This window comes from Salmo trutta, chromosome 8, assembly GCF_901001165.1.
Source record: "Salmo trutta chromosome 8, fSalTru1.1, whole genome shotgun sequence".
NCBI lineage: Eukaryota > Metazoa > Chordata > Actinopteri > Salmoniformes > Salmonidae > Salmo > Salmo trutta.
This window is the reverse complement of record NC_042964.1, coordinates 20,636,424-20,651,121: the sequence shown is the minus strand read 5'-3', so window position 1 is coordinate 20,651,121 and position 14,698 is coordinate 20,636,424. Positions and strand designations below refer to the sequence as shown.

Here is a 14,698-nt window from a genome sequence, read left to right as displayed (position 1 = left end):
GTAGAAAGAGAGAAGGAGAGAGAGAGAGAGAATGTATGGGATAACAGATGTCTGTGTGTAGTTGGTATCCTGGAACACAAAACTAGAGTCAAATGTTGGATGTCTGTCTGAGAGACAGCTAGAGGGGAAAGAGAAAGAGGAGAGAAAGAAAGGCAGAGAAAAAGAGCAAGAAATGACACAAAAACAAAAAGGTGACACTCATTAGAGTAACTAATGGAACATTGGGTCTTCACTGAGAATGCAGGATTCTATATGTCATTTTATATGTCCAGTACCAGTCAAAAGTTTGGACACACCTACTCATTCAAGGGTTTTTCTTTATTTGTACTATTTTCTACATTGTAGAACGTGCAAAGCTGTCATCAAGGCAAAGGGTGGCTACTTGGAAGAATAACAAATATAAAATATATTTTGATTTTGATTAACACTTTTTGTGGTTACTACATGATTCCATATGTGTTATTTCGTTGTTTTTGACGTCACTATTATTCTACAATGTCGAAAAATATTCAAAATAAAGAAAAACCCTGGAATGAGTAGGTGTGTCCAAATGTTTGACTGGTACTGTATGCATCTGTGGTCTTACCAGTCCCACTATGAGTAGGAAGTAGCGTCCCTTGGGCTGGCAGTAGCCAGGCGTGGTACAGTGCTTGTTAATGGTCTTGTACTTCTTGGTCTGGTGGATCTGTGAGCGGTGGTGAGGGAACACCTCTCTCCAGATAACCAGCTGGCCCACGCGCTGCTCTGAGGCCAGGGGGAGGAGACAGTAGTGCTGGCAGTAGAGAGAGACGTCAAGCAGGTCCTCCTTGGGGAGGTGGTTCGCTATCAGATAGCCCTGGGGTTGGACACCGGCAGAGAGACATACACGTCGAGAGACGGAGACACAGAGTGTACACACACACACACACACACACACACACACACACACACAGATAACACAATTGAATTTAGAATTTTTACTAACACAAGTCGCCCCATCGTATTGGAGTGCCAGACTCGCTCTATACAAAGGTCATGAGAATGGAGACTTGAACCTAGAGAACAACCTCCTACAAATCATGAATAATTCAGCATCAATTGATAGGCTGATGATGTGTCATCCAGGGAATGAGGGGGTACAGCATGTTATCCTGGGTGATGATATCCCATCTACAGTGCATTCGGAAAGTATTCAGACCCCTTGATTTTTTCCACGTTATAGCCCTGTTCTAAGATGGATTCAATATTTTTTCCCCCTTCATCAATATACTCACAATAACCCATAACAACAGAGCAAAAACAGTTTTTTTACCCAATTTATACTAATTAAAAACGGAAATATCACATTTACATAAGTATTCAGACCCTTTACTCAGTACTCTGAAGAACCTGGCAGCTATTACAGCCTCAAGTCATATTGGGTATGACGCAACAATCTTGGCACACCTGTATTTGGGGAGTTTCTCCCATTCTTCTCTGCAGATCCCCACAAGTTCTGTCGGGTTGGATGGGGAGCGTCGCTGCACAGCTATTTTCAGGTCTCTCCAGAGATGTTCGATCGGGTTCAATTCCGGGCTCTGGCTGGGCCACTCAAGGACATTCAGAGACTTGTCCCGAAGCCACTGCTGCGTTGTCTTGGCTGTGTGCTTAGGGTCACTGTCCTGTTGGAAGGTGAACCTTCGCCCCAGTCTGAGGTCCTGAGCACTCTGGAGCGGGTTTTCTTCAAGGATCTCTCTGTACTTTGCTCCGTTCATCTTTCCCTCGATCCTGACTAGTCTCCCAGTCCCTACCTCTGAAAAACTCCCCCACAGCATGATGCTGCCACCACCATGCTTCATCGTAGGGATGGTGCCAGGTTTCCTCCAGACGTGATGCTTGGCATTCAGGCCAAAGAGTTCAACCTTGGTTTCATCAGACCAGAGAATCTTGTTTCTCATGGTTTGATAGTCTTTAGATTGTGCCAAGCGGGATGCCATGTTCCTTTTTACTAAGGAGTGGCTTCCGCCTGGCCACTCAACCATAAAGACCTGATTGGTGAAGTGCTGCAGAGATGGTTGTCGTTCTGGAAGGTTCTCCTATCTCCACAAAGGAACTGTTCTGTCAGAGTGGCCATTGGGTTCTTGGTCACCTGCCTGACCAAGGCCCTTCTCCCCCGATTGGCTCAGTTTGGCCGGGTGGCCAGCTCTAAGAAGAGTCTTGGTGGTTCCAAACTTCTTCCATTTAAGAATGATGGAGGCCACTGTGTTCTTGGGGACCTTCAATCCTGCAGACATTTTTTGGTACCCTTCCCCAGATCTGTGCCTCGACACAATCCTCTCTCGGAGCTCTACGGACAATTCTTTCGACCTCATGGCCTGGTTTTGCTCTGACATGCACTGTCAACTTTGGGACCTTATATAGACAGGTGTGTGCCTTTCCAAATCATGTCCAATCAATTGAATTTACCACAGGTGGACTCCAATCAAGTTGTAGAAACAGCTCAATGATGATCAATGGAAACAGGATGCACCTGAGCTCAATTCCGAGTCTCACAGCAAAGGGTCTGAATATTTATGTAAATAAGGTATTTCTGTTTTTTATTTTAACAAATGTGCAAACATTTATAAAAAAACGGTTTTTTCTTTGTCATTATGGGTTATTGTGTGTAGATTGATGAAAAAAAATGTTTTCATCCATTTTAGAATAAGGCTGTAACATAACAAAATGTGGAAAAAGTCAAGGGGTCTGAAAACTTTCAGAATACACTGTAAATAATCATATGTAACTGGCTCTTTCTTCCTATCCATCCAAGGGTGTCTGTCTGTCCCTTCTGTGAAGTTTCAAGTTTCACTGTGGGCCCAGGTGTGTGTGTGTGTGTGTGTGTGTGTGTGTGTGTGTGTGTAAAGGAGAGCGCCCCAGCAGATAGTTGTCAGGTGAGTGTGTGTGTGACAGGTGTGAGACGACACTCAACCTTGTAGAACAGACAGGAACCCAGTGTCACGTAGAGACGCCTCGTGCCATAGAAGTCCTCTGACTGCCAGATGGGGGGGGGAAAAAGAGAGAGAGAGAGAGAGAGAGATGTTGAGAGAGAGCGAGAAGAGAGAAAAACTTAATCAACAGTTTTAGAAGGTCAGACATGACTGATTGAGAAGTGGATCTACTTCCTGCCGGTCTATCCCCTCCCCCTCTCTCCACCAGCCCTCCCTCCCAGCCCTGCATCATTTAATCAGCTAGAAGATGCAGCTATAAAGAAGATCTAATCCTCCATTAAATGAAATATACACAGGCCAGTCCAGAAACCCTCACTACTAGACCCTACACGGGGGAGGAGACAGCTGGTGGCTCCGCTTTAATGGGAATGGGGATGAGCATGACACCTTGTCTGCGTCCAAAATGGCACCCTATTCCCTACACAGTGCACAGGTTTGACCAAAGCCCTACGTAACGATTTGACTTACCATTTCTCCGAAATCTGATGATTCAAAGTCTGAGAGAACGGTGTCCACCTCCATCTGTGGACAGAAAGATAATCAGAGACCGTAGAAGTAGAATTCAGACGCAGCATTCTAAATCTAGATCAGAGGCTGACGTATTTCTGCATTCACAAAGGCTGCAGTCAGACACGCTCTGGACCGAGACATGGAAAATTGCCTGACAAGTCGGCAGGAGCACATGTCATTTTTACCGCCAGACAGCAGAGGGCAGCAAAGACAATACATAAATCCAACAAGGTGAGGGGGGAAAAAAATCCCATTAAACATATTATAGCAAGAGCAAATCGCTAAACGTATCACTGACTTGACAGCCTAAAACATCCTGTGACATAAAAACATTTCAGAAGACCTAACAAGCGAGGCGCAAACAGCAAATGGTGAAGACATCAATGAAGAAGACATCTTAAGAGTGTTGCATCACAACCGTGGCCCAGAGTGGTGGCCCATCCAGACCTTTATCTCAGGGGGCAGAGGGAGCCAACGGACCGCTGGCAGTCCGTCCAGGAAGAGAGACCCCGATAGGTCAGGGGGCGTGGCCCCGGAGCTCTCACTCAACCTGGAAGGCTGGATGAGCTGCTGGAAGAACAGGCAGAAGAAATGGTCCAGCCTGGGGGCGTGGTCCGCCTGGCAGAATGCACTGTGGGGGAGCGAAAGGAGCGATGGAGATAAGAGGGAGGGGGAGGAGAAAGGGATGGATGGAGAGAGGGATGGTGTGGTGGAGGAGAGAGACGGAGGAAGCAAGGGGAGGGAGGGGGACAGAAGGAGGGAGAAAGAAGTGGTTGGTTAAAAGAAGCCAACAACCTGTTCAGGTTTGATATAACAGTATAAATGACCTTGCTTCAAATGAGAAGCCAGAAAGACTGGGACCGCTTGAACCAGGAAATCAAACCGGTGTCCAAAATGGCACCCTATTCCCTATACAGTGCACTACTTTTGGTCAAATTCAGGATGCATCCCTGCTGACAGCACAACAGACCTGTCCAGAGAGCCGTGCATCACCTTGAGAGTCCTCACTGCACCTCCCACTACCGTCTGCAGATACAACAGAGGAACCCTGGGGAAGAAGACGAGGGGAAAAACAGTCACATCCACGAGGAGAAGGCCAGAAGAAAAAAAAAAACTCTGAACCTCAGCTACTTACCGACCATTTTATTGATCAAATATTCTGGAAGGGACACAGCATTTAGCTGAGACAGCGTATTGAATATGGAAGCATGCATTGGATGACTTTGCTTTGTCGGTACCTCTCAGCAGGCAGGGCGATCACCAGCAGGTTGTTGCTCTCCTTCCAGTAGCCCACATGGACCAGCTGTTTACTGAGCAGGAGAGAGGAGCTGAGGAGAGGGGGGGGGGGGGGGGGGGGGGGGGAGAAGGGAGGGGGTAGAAGGCAGAGAAAAAAAGGAGGGAGTGGGAGGAGGAACAGGTGCAGGGGAAAAGACAGAGGAGAAATACAATCACGGCATGAATTAATGGATTTTCTATATTTAGGACTTTGGTAGATCTCAGAGCCGCTTGAAGTGGGTCTGACTGGTGACAGGTAGAGATCAGTCAGGAGTGGGTGGGTGGGGAATTTTCTACATTACCTGACTATCTGTCCTCCAGTGACATTCTCCAGCATGTCAGACAGAGTGAGAAAGATCCCTCTGACTCCCTTCAGCTGGCTGGACGCCGCAGACACTGGGTACTGGTACAGGATCTCCTGCTGAGGGGACATGGAGGCGCACACACACACACACACACACTCCGTTAGAGAAAAAGCACAGGGCAGGATCTAGGTATAGTCTTTGTCATTAGTATTCTCCACACCATGCTGTCTGCTGTGAAGGGTGTGGAGCGGTCCACTTCGGGGGGGGGGGGGGGGGGGGGGGGGGGGGGGGGGGGGTGAATAAGGAGTAGGGCCTCATAGCCATGGAAACAAGGACAAAAGCTCTGATAATTCTTACAATGCCAGACATTCACCTCTGGGTCACCAGCACACTAGCCTCGTGGAGAACCAGGTTTCCCTAAACAGAAAGCCTGGGGGAAGTCCATGGAACAAAATCAGCCAAAAAAAGGGGTGGGCACCCAGTGTAAATCAGTGACGCCTCACTACATGTCAAACCAGTCAAATGCCTTGCTTGGTTGGAGGTGCTCACTTGATTATTATCGTAGGTGCAACAGTGAGTGAGGATGGCTGTGAAATCGCAGATTAAAATCCTGTTAAAGTATGTTGATGTATGCCGTGTTGGTGGTGAACAGGAACAGGAACAAACATCATCTTTTGCAAGGTAAATTGTCTTTATTGCGACCGGACTACACACTGGCTTTAGAAGAGATAACGGGGCCTGTCACGCAGTGCATTTCCTGTGTAATTTGTTGTGTAACAGCCAAAGTATACCAATGCGGTTACAATTCACGGTGATCTATGAGACACGCAACCCTTCTCATCGACGGGGCTGTAATGGAGCAGGTTGAGAGCTTCAAGTACCTTGGCGTCCACATCACCAGCAAACTATCATGGTCCAAGCACACCAAGACAGTCATGAAGAGGGCACGACAAAGCCTATTCCCCCTCAGGAGACTGAAAAGATTTGGCATGGGTCCTCAGATCCTCAAAAGGTTCTACAGCTGCACCATCGAGAGCATCCTGACGGGTTGCATCAGTGCCTGGTATGGCAACTGCACGGCCTCCAACCGTAAGGCACTACAGAGGGTTGTGCGAACGGCCTAGTACATCACTGGGGCCAAGCTTCCTGCCATCCAGGACCTCTATACCAGGCAGTGTCAGAGGAAGGCCCTAAAAATGTTCAAAGACTCCAGCCACCCTAGTCATAGACTATTCTCTCTGCTACCGCACCACAAGTGGTACCGGAGCGCCAAGTCTAGGTCCAAAAGGGTTCTAAAAAGCTTCTACCCCCAAGCCATAAGACTCCTGAACATCTAATCAAATTGCTACCCAGACTATTTGCATGGCCCTCCTCTTTTACGCTGCTGCTACTCTCTTATTATCTATGCATAGTCACTTTAATAACTCTACCTACATGTACATATTACCTCGACTAACCGGTGCCCCGCACATTGACTCTGTACCGGTACCCCCTGTATATAGCCTCGCTATTGTTATGTTACCTCTGCTCTTTAATTATTTGTTACTTTTATTTATTTTCTTTTTAGGTATTTTTCATAAAACTGCATTGTTGGTTAAAGGCTTGTAAGTAAGCATTTCACTGTAAGGTCTACACCTGTTGTATTCGGCGCATGTGACAAATAAAATTGGATTTGGGGAGTTTCTCCCATTTTTCTCTGCAGATCCTCTCAAGCTCTGTCAGGTTGGATGGGGAGCGTCGCTGCACAGTTATTTTCTAAAAACCTGTTTTTGCTTTGTCATTATGGGGTATTGTGTTTAGATTAATAAGAAAAAAACATGTATTTAATTTATTTTAGTATGAGGTTGTAACGTAACAAAATGTGGGGGAAAAAAAATCAAGGGTTCTGAATACATAATATCAAAATATAAATTCACAAATAATCCTAAAACTAAGTAGGAAAATAACAAAAATCCCCCTGCCTGCACACATTTAAAGGTTCGGTATCACATTTTAGGCTTGAAAAAGACAAATCTAAGTTACTCAAATCATTTTAAATCACAGAATATTTGTTGCAGAGGTTGTAAGAATATCAGATAGCATCCCGTTTTGAAAAAGAAATAGATTTTAGATAAGGTATGGACTCTATGCCATGACATTCACACATCTCGTAATGCTCCCAGTGTAGTACCAAGTAAACCACGTTGACGGAGGTATAACGGTACACTCTAGTCACGGTATTAGTGTAGTTCCACTGTCATTGTAAGATTCAGGGCTGACTTGCAAAAAAAGACCTTGGTCTCAATGGGACTCCCTGCTAAAAGAAAGGTCAAACCAAAAAAAAAATAGTGTGTCATTTCGGATACACCGCGAGACAGAGTGGAAAAAGACTACGCCAACTCTGTATTTAGGAGCCACCACAGAAAACAGAGAACAGGCCTAAATCACAGGGCAGAGAGAGGAGAGAGAGCTTGTCTGAAATGAGGGTGTAGCTACTAGTAATGTTCCCTCCAATTTTTTCCAGCACTGAGCAAATTTCAGGTCTGCTGAGCGCAAACTTGAACAGTGTGAAAATTCTGTGCAACTTCCGTGGCCCGTTTACTGTAAACACTGAGGCTGTACCCGCTTTGAGTTACAGTTTTAACAGTGACCAAGTAGGCTACTGTGGCTATTTGATCATAATGTAGGCCTACCAGAGGGCCTACCATCAAAAACAACGGAGAAAATGCATCCCATAACATTTTAACATGGAAATAGCTGTTCTATCATACAGCCAACAGTAGCAGCCAATGGGTGGTGTTCAATGTAGGCCTACATTACATGAGACTTCAGAGAAAAAAAAACATGCAGAACTTGACATGAACCTGTTTATCCCCCTGAAAATGGGTGAAAATGTTGTGTTTGATGCAAGAAATCACTTTACAAAATAAAAAGCATCTTTATCCCCATATCATTATTACAGAGAATAAGACAAATTATGCTTCCCTCCGCCTATTGGCTACTTAGCTTATTCAACACTGCCGCTTTAAGACAACAACAAAAAAAAGCTCTTTACCTGACTCGCTTTTCAAAGATGGCTAGAAATGCACACATTTTGTGCTCTTGTTGGAAGCAACCTCTCCCCCACTGTTGACTAGAAATTAGCTATAACTGGGCTAATAACTCACTAACTAGCAAAGAATATGAACAAATGTGCACGTTACGCATATCTTGCTTTGCTCTCAAAACAAGCGCGTCTACTCGGGACAGCTCATACTGTAGCCTAAACAATCCAGTTCAAAGTGAATGGCACAGATCCATATATGGCTATGGCTATTTGCATATAGGTCTACCGCAGCTCTGATTGGTTATTGTAGAGTACGGCCTGAGTCATGCCTGTCAATGCAATAGAATCCTAATCCAATGCGCTCTTAGTTTTGCATACTATGTCTTGCGTAGTTCGTTTTGTTATGGTACGTTACATTGAAAGTGGCTAATATCGCATTGATTTGATCACAATTCCCACAGTAGAACGAAATGTTGATAGTGTTAACTAAAGGGGAAAACTCTAGAAAGTTGAGTGAAGTACAGTCTAGTGCTTCTCTGCGTGGGCTGATATTTCTTCTGCGCAGAATTGCGAGGGGAGCTGCACGTGTGGGAACATTTGGCTACTAGTCTACCTCCCCCACAGAGCAAGAAAACAGGAGCCCTGGATCAGCACTTCACTACAAATCCTCTGACCTCGGTGCTCTGCTCCACAAGTGCCAGTTTCCCGGACACAGATGAAGCCCTCCCCTGGTCTAAACAGCATGATCAGTATAGAATCTCCATTGAAAGAGATTTTTAAGTCCAACAATAAACATGAACAGTGTCAGGGAAATGATGCTGCTTTTGTTGGTATTATTTATCCGATTACTATAATGGTTAACTTATGCTGCAAGGATAACCTAGGCTGGTTAACCTGTTGGAGCTAGTAACATAAGCATTTTGCTGCACCTGCTATAACACCTGCAAATCTTTGTACGCTACCAATAAACTTTGATTTGATTTATGTATCGTCAAAGGATAGCATCTAGAAGCCTGACTTTTTCCACGTTTTGTTACAGCCTTATTCTAAAATGGATTAAATCGTTTTTTTCCCTCATCAATCTACACACAATACCCCATAATGACGAAGCGAAAACAAGTTTTTAGAAATTTTAGCAAATGTATAAAAATTATAAAAAGAAAGACCCTTTGCTATGAGACTCGAAATTGAGCTCAGGTGCATTCTGTTTCCCTTAATCATCCTAGAGATGTTTCTACAACTTGATTGGAGTCCACCTGTGGTAAATTCAATTGATTGGACATGATTTGGAAGGTACACACCTGTCTATATAATGTCACACAGCTGACAGTGCATGTCAGAGAAAAAAAACAAGCCATGAGGTCGAAGGAATTGTCCGTAGAGCTCCGAGACAGGATTGTGTCGAGGCACAGGGTACCAAAACACAGGGCACCAAAACATTTCTGCAGGTTTGAAGATCCCCAAGAACACAGTGGCCTCCATCATACATAAATGGAAGAAGTTTGGAACCATCAAGACTCTTCCTAGAGCTGGCTGCCCGGTCAAACTGATCGAGGGAGAAGAGCCTTGACCAGGGAGGTGACTAAGAACCCGATAGTCACTTTGACAGAGCTCCAGATGGGAGAACCTTCCAGAAGGACAACCATCTCTGCAGCACGCCACCAATCAGGTCTTTATGGTAGAGTGGCCAGAAGGAAGCCACTCCCCAGTAAAAGGCACATGACAGCTGGCTTGGAGTTTGCCAAAAGGCACCTAAAGACTCTCAGACCATGACAAACAAGATTCTCTGGTTTGATGAAACCAAGATTGAACTCTTTGGCCTGAATGCCAAGCGTCACGTCTAGAGGAAACCTGGCACCATCCCTACGGTAGGGATTGGGAGACTAGTCAGGATCGAGGGATAGATGAACGGAGAAAAGTACAGAGAGATCCTTGATGAAAACCTGCTCCAGAGAGCTCAGGACTTCAGACCGGGGCGAAAGGTTCCCCTTCCAACAGGACAACGACCCTAAGCACACAGCCAAGACAACGCAGGAGGGGTTTCGGGACAATTCTCTGAATGTCCTTTAGTGGCCCAGCCAAAGCCCGGACTTGAACCCGATCGAACATCTCTGGAGAGACCTGAAAATAGCTGTGCAGCGACGCTTCCCATACAACATGACAGAACTTGAGAGTATCTGCAGAGAAGAATGGGAGAAACTCCCCAAATACAGGTGTGCCAAGCTTGTAGCGTCATACCCAAGAAGACTCGATGCTGTAATCGCTGCCAAAGGTACTTCAACAAAGTACTTGCAAAGGGTAAAGGGTCGGAATACTTATATAAATGTAATATCAGTTGTTTATTTTTTATACATTTGCAAACAATTCTAAAAACCTGTTTTTGCTTTGTCAATATGGGGTTGTGTGTGTAGAAAAACAATTGAATCAATTTTAGAATAAGGCTGTAACGTAACAAAATGTGGAAAAAGTCATGGGGCCTGAATACTTTCCAAATGCACTGTACACACACACACACACACACACACACACAGAGGAACTGACTTCGTTCTTCTATTCCTACTTCTGCTTCTCCAGTGTGTGTGTGTGTGTGTGTGTGTGTTGGATGCTGTTCGATCTGGAAGCCTACCAGAGAGGTAGTTCTGTTCTCTAAAGCTTCTGCTTTTGTCAGAAATAGGGGTGGCCATTTTTTGACTGTTCGAGCACTCACATGATCTATATTTTTGTACTCGAGTACTCAATGAAAAAATAATAACCAATTTAACACAAGGCCCACACTGGAAAACAATATGTGTGTATATGCCAACCGTGCGCAACAATGCTTAATTTATCCTAAATATTACAGATATCAAATCCTAACTGCTAAATAGCCCCATATATAGTATTTTCAGTCAATAAAAAAGCAAGTGCCATTTAAGATGAATTTATTGAAACCGTTATATCAGCTGGTTATATTATAGCATGGAACACAATCTTCAAAAAGGCAGTAACCTCAGCAGTGGCGCATGCTTGTGGAAGCCTATGGCTGTGCAATGGCATAGCCTTGTTTTGTTCATTTAGCAGACAAGACGCTGTTATTTCCTGAGCCCTTATCACAGTCAAGACACACCTATTGTATAGTAAAAAAACAAAAACATTATCTAATATAACGGAATAAAATAGAGCAGAATATTTTTCCAAATGAAAAATAAAAAGTTGCCAGTGTGAAGTGATGTGCATCTCGCGTCTGGAACAGTTAAAGAATAGAAATCGGAGTTACAAACCAAAATATGTCTTCTTTTCCCTGTACAGATATTCGATTTAGCTTATTCTGCCGGTTGTTTGGAATTTTCTAAATGAATTAACACGGCATGGTGATGAATTACGGCCACGGCATCTGTTTGGTGCTTAATGATTCTGATAAATACTCTTGTCTTTACCAAACTTGCATATTTTCAATGGAACCGGACTATACTTTGTGGGGTTATAGCCTAGGATAACCTATTCTAAAATCGCACAAAAGTTCGCTAAGTAGCCTAAGCAGAAAATAGACGGGGCGCAATTATTCCAAAACTGCAGCTCGTTGTTGGAACACATATTTTCCTACTTCAATCAACCAGTCCATTTTGAATTTGTAATAAAACTGTCATCATTTGGCAGTGAATGTAGCTAGTGTATTTCCCATCAGTTAAATAGGTTTTTATAGGCATTTCTGTAGGCCTAACAGGAACTTGTGTGCGCACTCGGCACAAGCGTGTGGAGGGAACGGTCTGAACGCAATTGAGTGAATGAGACACGGGAGGAGGAAATGGAATTTAGGGAGAAGAACTGTGTGATGCTTGGCTTGATTTCTTTTTTTTTACAAATGGAACACTAGAGTCAAAGCAAAATAATGTTGTCTTCCAAGGCAAAAATTGTATTTGCCTATTCGTGCAGCCACAAAGCACATTCCACCAAAAAGTTTGACAGTATAAAAAAGAAAAAAAGGTGATCTCTGGTTAAAGATCGAGCTTTGACGTCCGTTTGAGTACTCTAGTACTCACACCCATCCCTAGTCAGAAAACACAGACTGTATACCAACAAAATAGGTTGGTTGTTCTAAGTCCACAACAAATGCTTTAACACATCAGGAGACCCCTTTGAGGCCTGGAAAAAATAAATAAATAAAAAAATAAAAATAAAAAAATCGAAGAAACTTAGATTTTGGGTGTAGTTACCATTAATTCAAGTGTGCACCAGCCAGAGATCGTTGTTCAGTTAGTGATGTTTCTGTAGCGCTTATGTGATTTCAGAGTTTGCAAAACAAATGGCCACTGGGTTGATGCAAATATTCATATCATTCTGCCAGGTAGGCGTAGGCTACTTTGTAGTTAACATTTAATTGAAGACGCTTATCTGATGATGCTAATGGCTACACAAAGTGTAGACGTGTGTGCGCGCGCACGCGCAACACACACACACACACACACACACTGGGGAATTCCTGGGCCTTTAACTTGATTTCTAACTAAAGTTCAATACATTTTTTAATATTTTCGAATTCCGTTTTAATGTCTGAATTCCGTGTTTTCCACAACACAGAACTGATGGGGCCCTATACTATCTCAAATGAACGATGGGAAAACAAAACGAACAGATTGCGCCTTTACCGTAGACTTGCGCTGTGAATGTAAAAAAAGATCACGGTAGAGGTTACTTTTAACCAGACCTTGGCTCAGATGACCCTACCCCCAGTTCTGCACTTTGATCTATGGCCTCTGGTCTTTAGTAGTGCACTACATAGGGTATAGGGTGCATTTCGGACCAAGTCCAACTGAACTAACCTCTTCCAGGGGGGAGTCTGAGTCCAGTTTGAGTGACAGGTACATGACAATGTGAGGGATGTGTCCTATAGACATCTGGAGCTCCACCGTGTCCTCGCCCCACAGCAGACGCACCAGCTGGCTGACTGAAGGAGAGGTCCTGAGCCTGGGAGCAGAGGACATGTCCACACCTCCCTCCCCTGGTCCTCCTGGACTGGCTGTCTCCAGGGTCAGCTTCACCTGGGAGGGAGGGAAGGGGAAAGAGAAAGCAGGAGAGAGAAACTAAGACCTAAATTCATCATCATCATCATCATCATCATCATCATCATCATCATCTGTATCTTTTCACCACATTCTAAAAACAGCCATTCTGAGTTTTCCCTTTTCAAACACTGTAAAAAGGCGGTAGGTTCTGAGTTTGGCTACAAAACAAAAGCCAGCAGTGAGTTTGTACGACTCTGGAGAATCACAGTCGGACAGAATCGGCAGGGGAACTACACTGTGAACATAATATGGACATAAACAACATTTAATCCAGTCCATTAGGGCTGCTGCGTAATTTATTTGGCCTGGCGCTAAAAGCAAGAAGGGTTCACGTAGACAGTGCCATCAGGGATGAGATTCATTAAGGAAGAGAGGAAGTAGATGCGATTCCTTCAGGAAGAGAGGAAGTAGATGCGATTCCTTCAGGAAGAGAGGAAGTAGATGCGATTCCTTCAGGAAGAGAGGAAGTAGATGCGATTCCTTCAGGAAGAGAGGAAGTAGATGCGATTCCTTCAGGAAGAGAGGAAGTAGATGCGATTCCTTCAGGAAGAGAGGAAGTAGATGCGATTCCTTCAGGAAAAGAGGAAGTAGATGCGATTCCTTCAGGAAGAGAGGAAGTAGATGCGATTCCTTCAGGAAGAGAGGAAGTAGATGCGATTCCTTCAGGAAGAGAGGAAGTAGATGCGATTCCTTCAGGAAGAGAGGAAGTAGATGCGATTCCTTCAGGAAGAGAGGAAGTAGATGCAATTCCTTCAGGAAAAGAGGAAGTAGATGCGATTCCTTCAGGAAAATAGGAAGTAGATGCGATTCCTTCAGGAAAAGAGGAAGTAGAGTAAATAGAAGAATGGTGATTGTCAGAGAGAGAGAGAGATGAAGAGAGAGAGAAATAGATTATATTCCTGATCACTGAAAGAGAAGCAGCAGGGATGTGTGGGTGTGTGTGAGAATCAGAAACAGATCCTGCCGCAAGGCCCAGAACAGTGGCAGAAGAGCGCAGCACAGCCCTCTGTCATCCTCAGAGCTTTTTGCACGACACACCACCATTCACAAAGATAAGCCAGCGCACTAAAGACAGGCACGCACATGGAAACACGTAACAGTATGGTGGAGAGATGCATGCTACCTACCACAGATTTACAGATGGCTTATGTCTGTGCACTCTTGTATTTCAAAAGGCAATTATAGCCCAAATGCATACATGTGCACACTTGTAGAATACTATAGCCTACACACGCAGACTTAAACAAACTGTAATACAAATGTGAAAAAGAACTGTGTACACACACACACTGCTGGCTCTGGGCAGTAACCTGTCAGCACTTAAGAGGCCTGCTAAGGACTTCTGGTTGACGTTAATTGAGACGAATCAGAACCAGGTGTGTGTGTGTGTGTGTGTGTGTGTGGTGCATGCGCAGGACTGTGACACTGGAAATGGTCTGACTCTCTACCTCTCCGAGAAGTGTTCACACTCCTAATGGAGTTAAAAGGACTGGAGTTAGAAATGAGGTAGAAAGTTCATGCTTACACCAGTCCAATGCTTTCAAATCGTTGAAGGGTTCGTGAGCAAGTCCTTTACAAGGACTACGCATTTAT

At 44.4% G+C, this 14,698-nt stretch overlaps 1 protein-coding gene across 2 annotated transcripts in view; it reads right to left on the bottom strand.

Moving 5' to 3' along the window:
* The window catches only part of LOC115198438 (protein inturned), a 33,720-nt gene that overhangs the window by 7,966 nt on the left and 11,056 nt on the right, over nucleotides 1–14,698 (bottom strand). The window contains exons 4-11 of one of the 2 annotated variants that reach the window (XM_029760368.1): nucleotides 12,863–13,081; nucleotides 5,036–5,154; nucleotides 4,697–4,786; nucleotides 4,429–4,506; nucleotides 3,906–4,089; nucleotides 3,417–3,470; nucleotides 2,930–2,992; nucleotides 587–835 (exon numbers count right to left, since the gene is read on the bottom strand). In XM_029760368.1, coding sequence (XP_029616228.1) covers nucleotides 587–835; nucleotides 2,930–2,992; nucleotides 3,417–3,470; nucleotides 3,906–4,089; nucleotides 4,429–4,506; nucleotides 4,697–4,786; nucleotides 5,036–5,154; nucleotides 12,863–13,081 — 1,056 coding nt within the window. The remainder of the gene's footprint in view (nucleotides 1–586; nucleotides 836–2,929; nucleotides 2,993–3,416; nucleotides 3,471–3,905; nucleotides 4,090–4,428; nucleotides 4,507–4,696; nucleotides 4,787–5,035; nucleotides 5,155–12,862; nucleotides 13,082–14,698) is intronic. The other variant, XM_029760369.1, reaches the window with a different exon arrangement.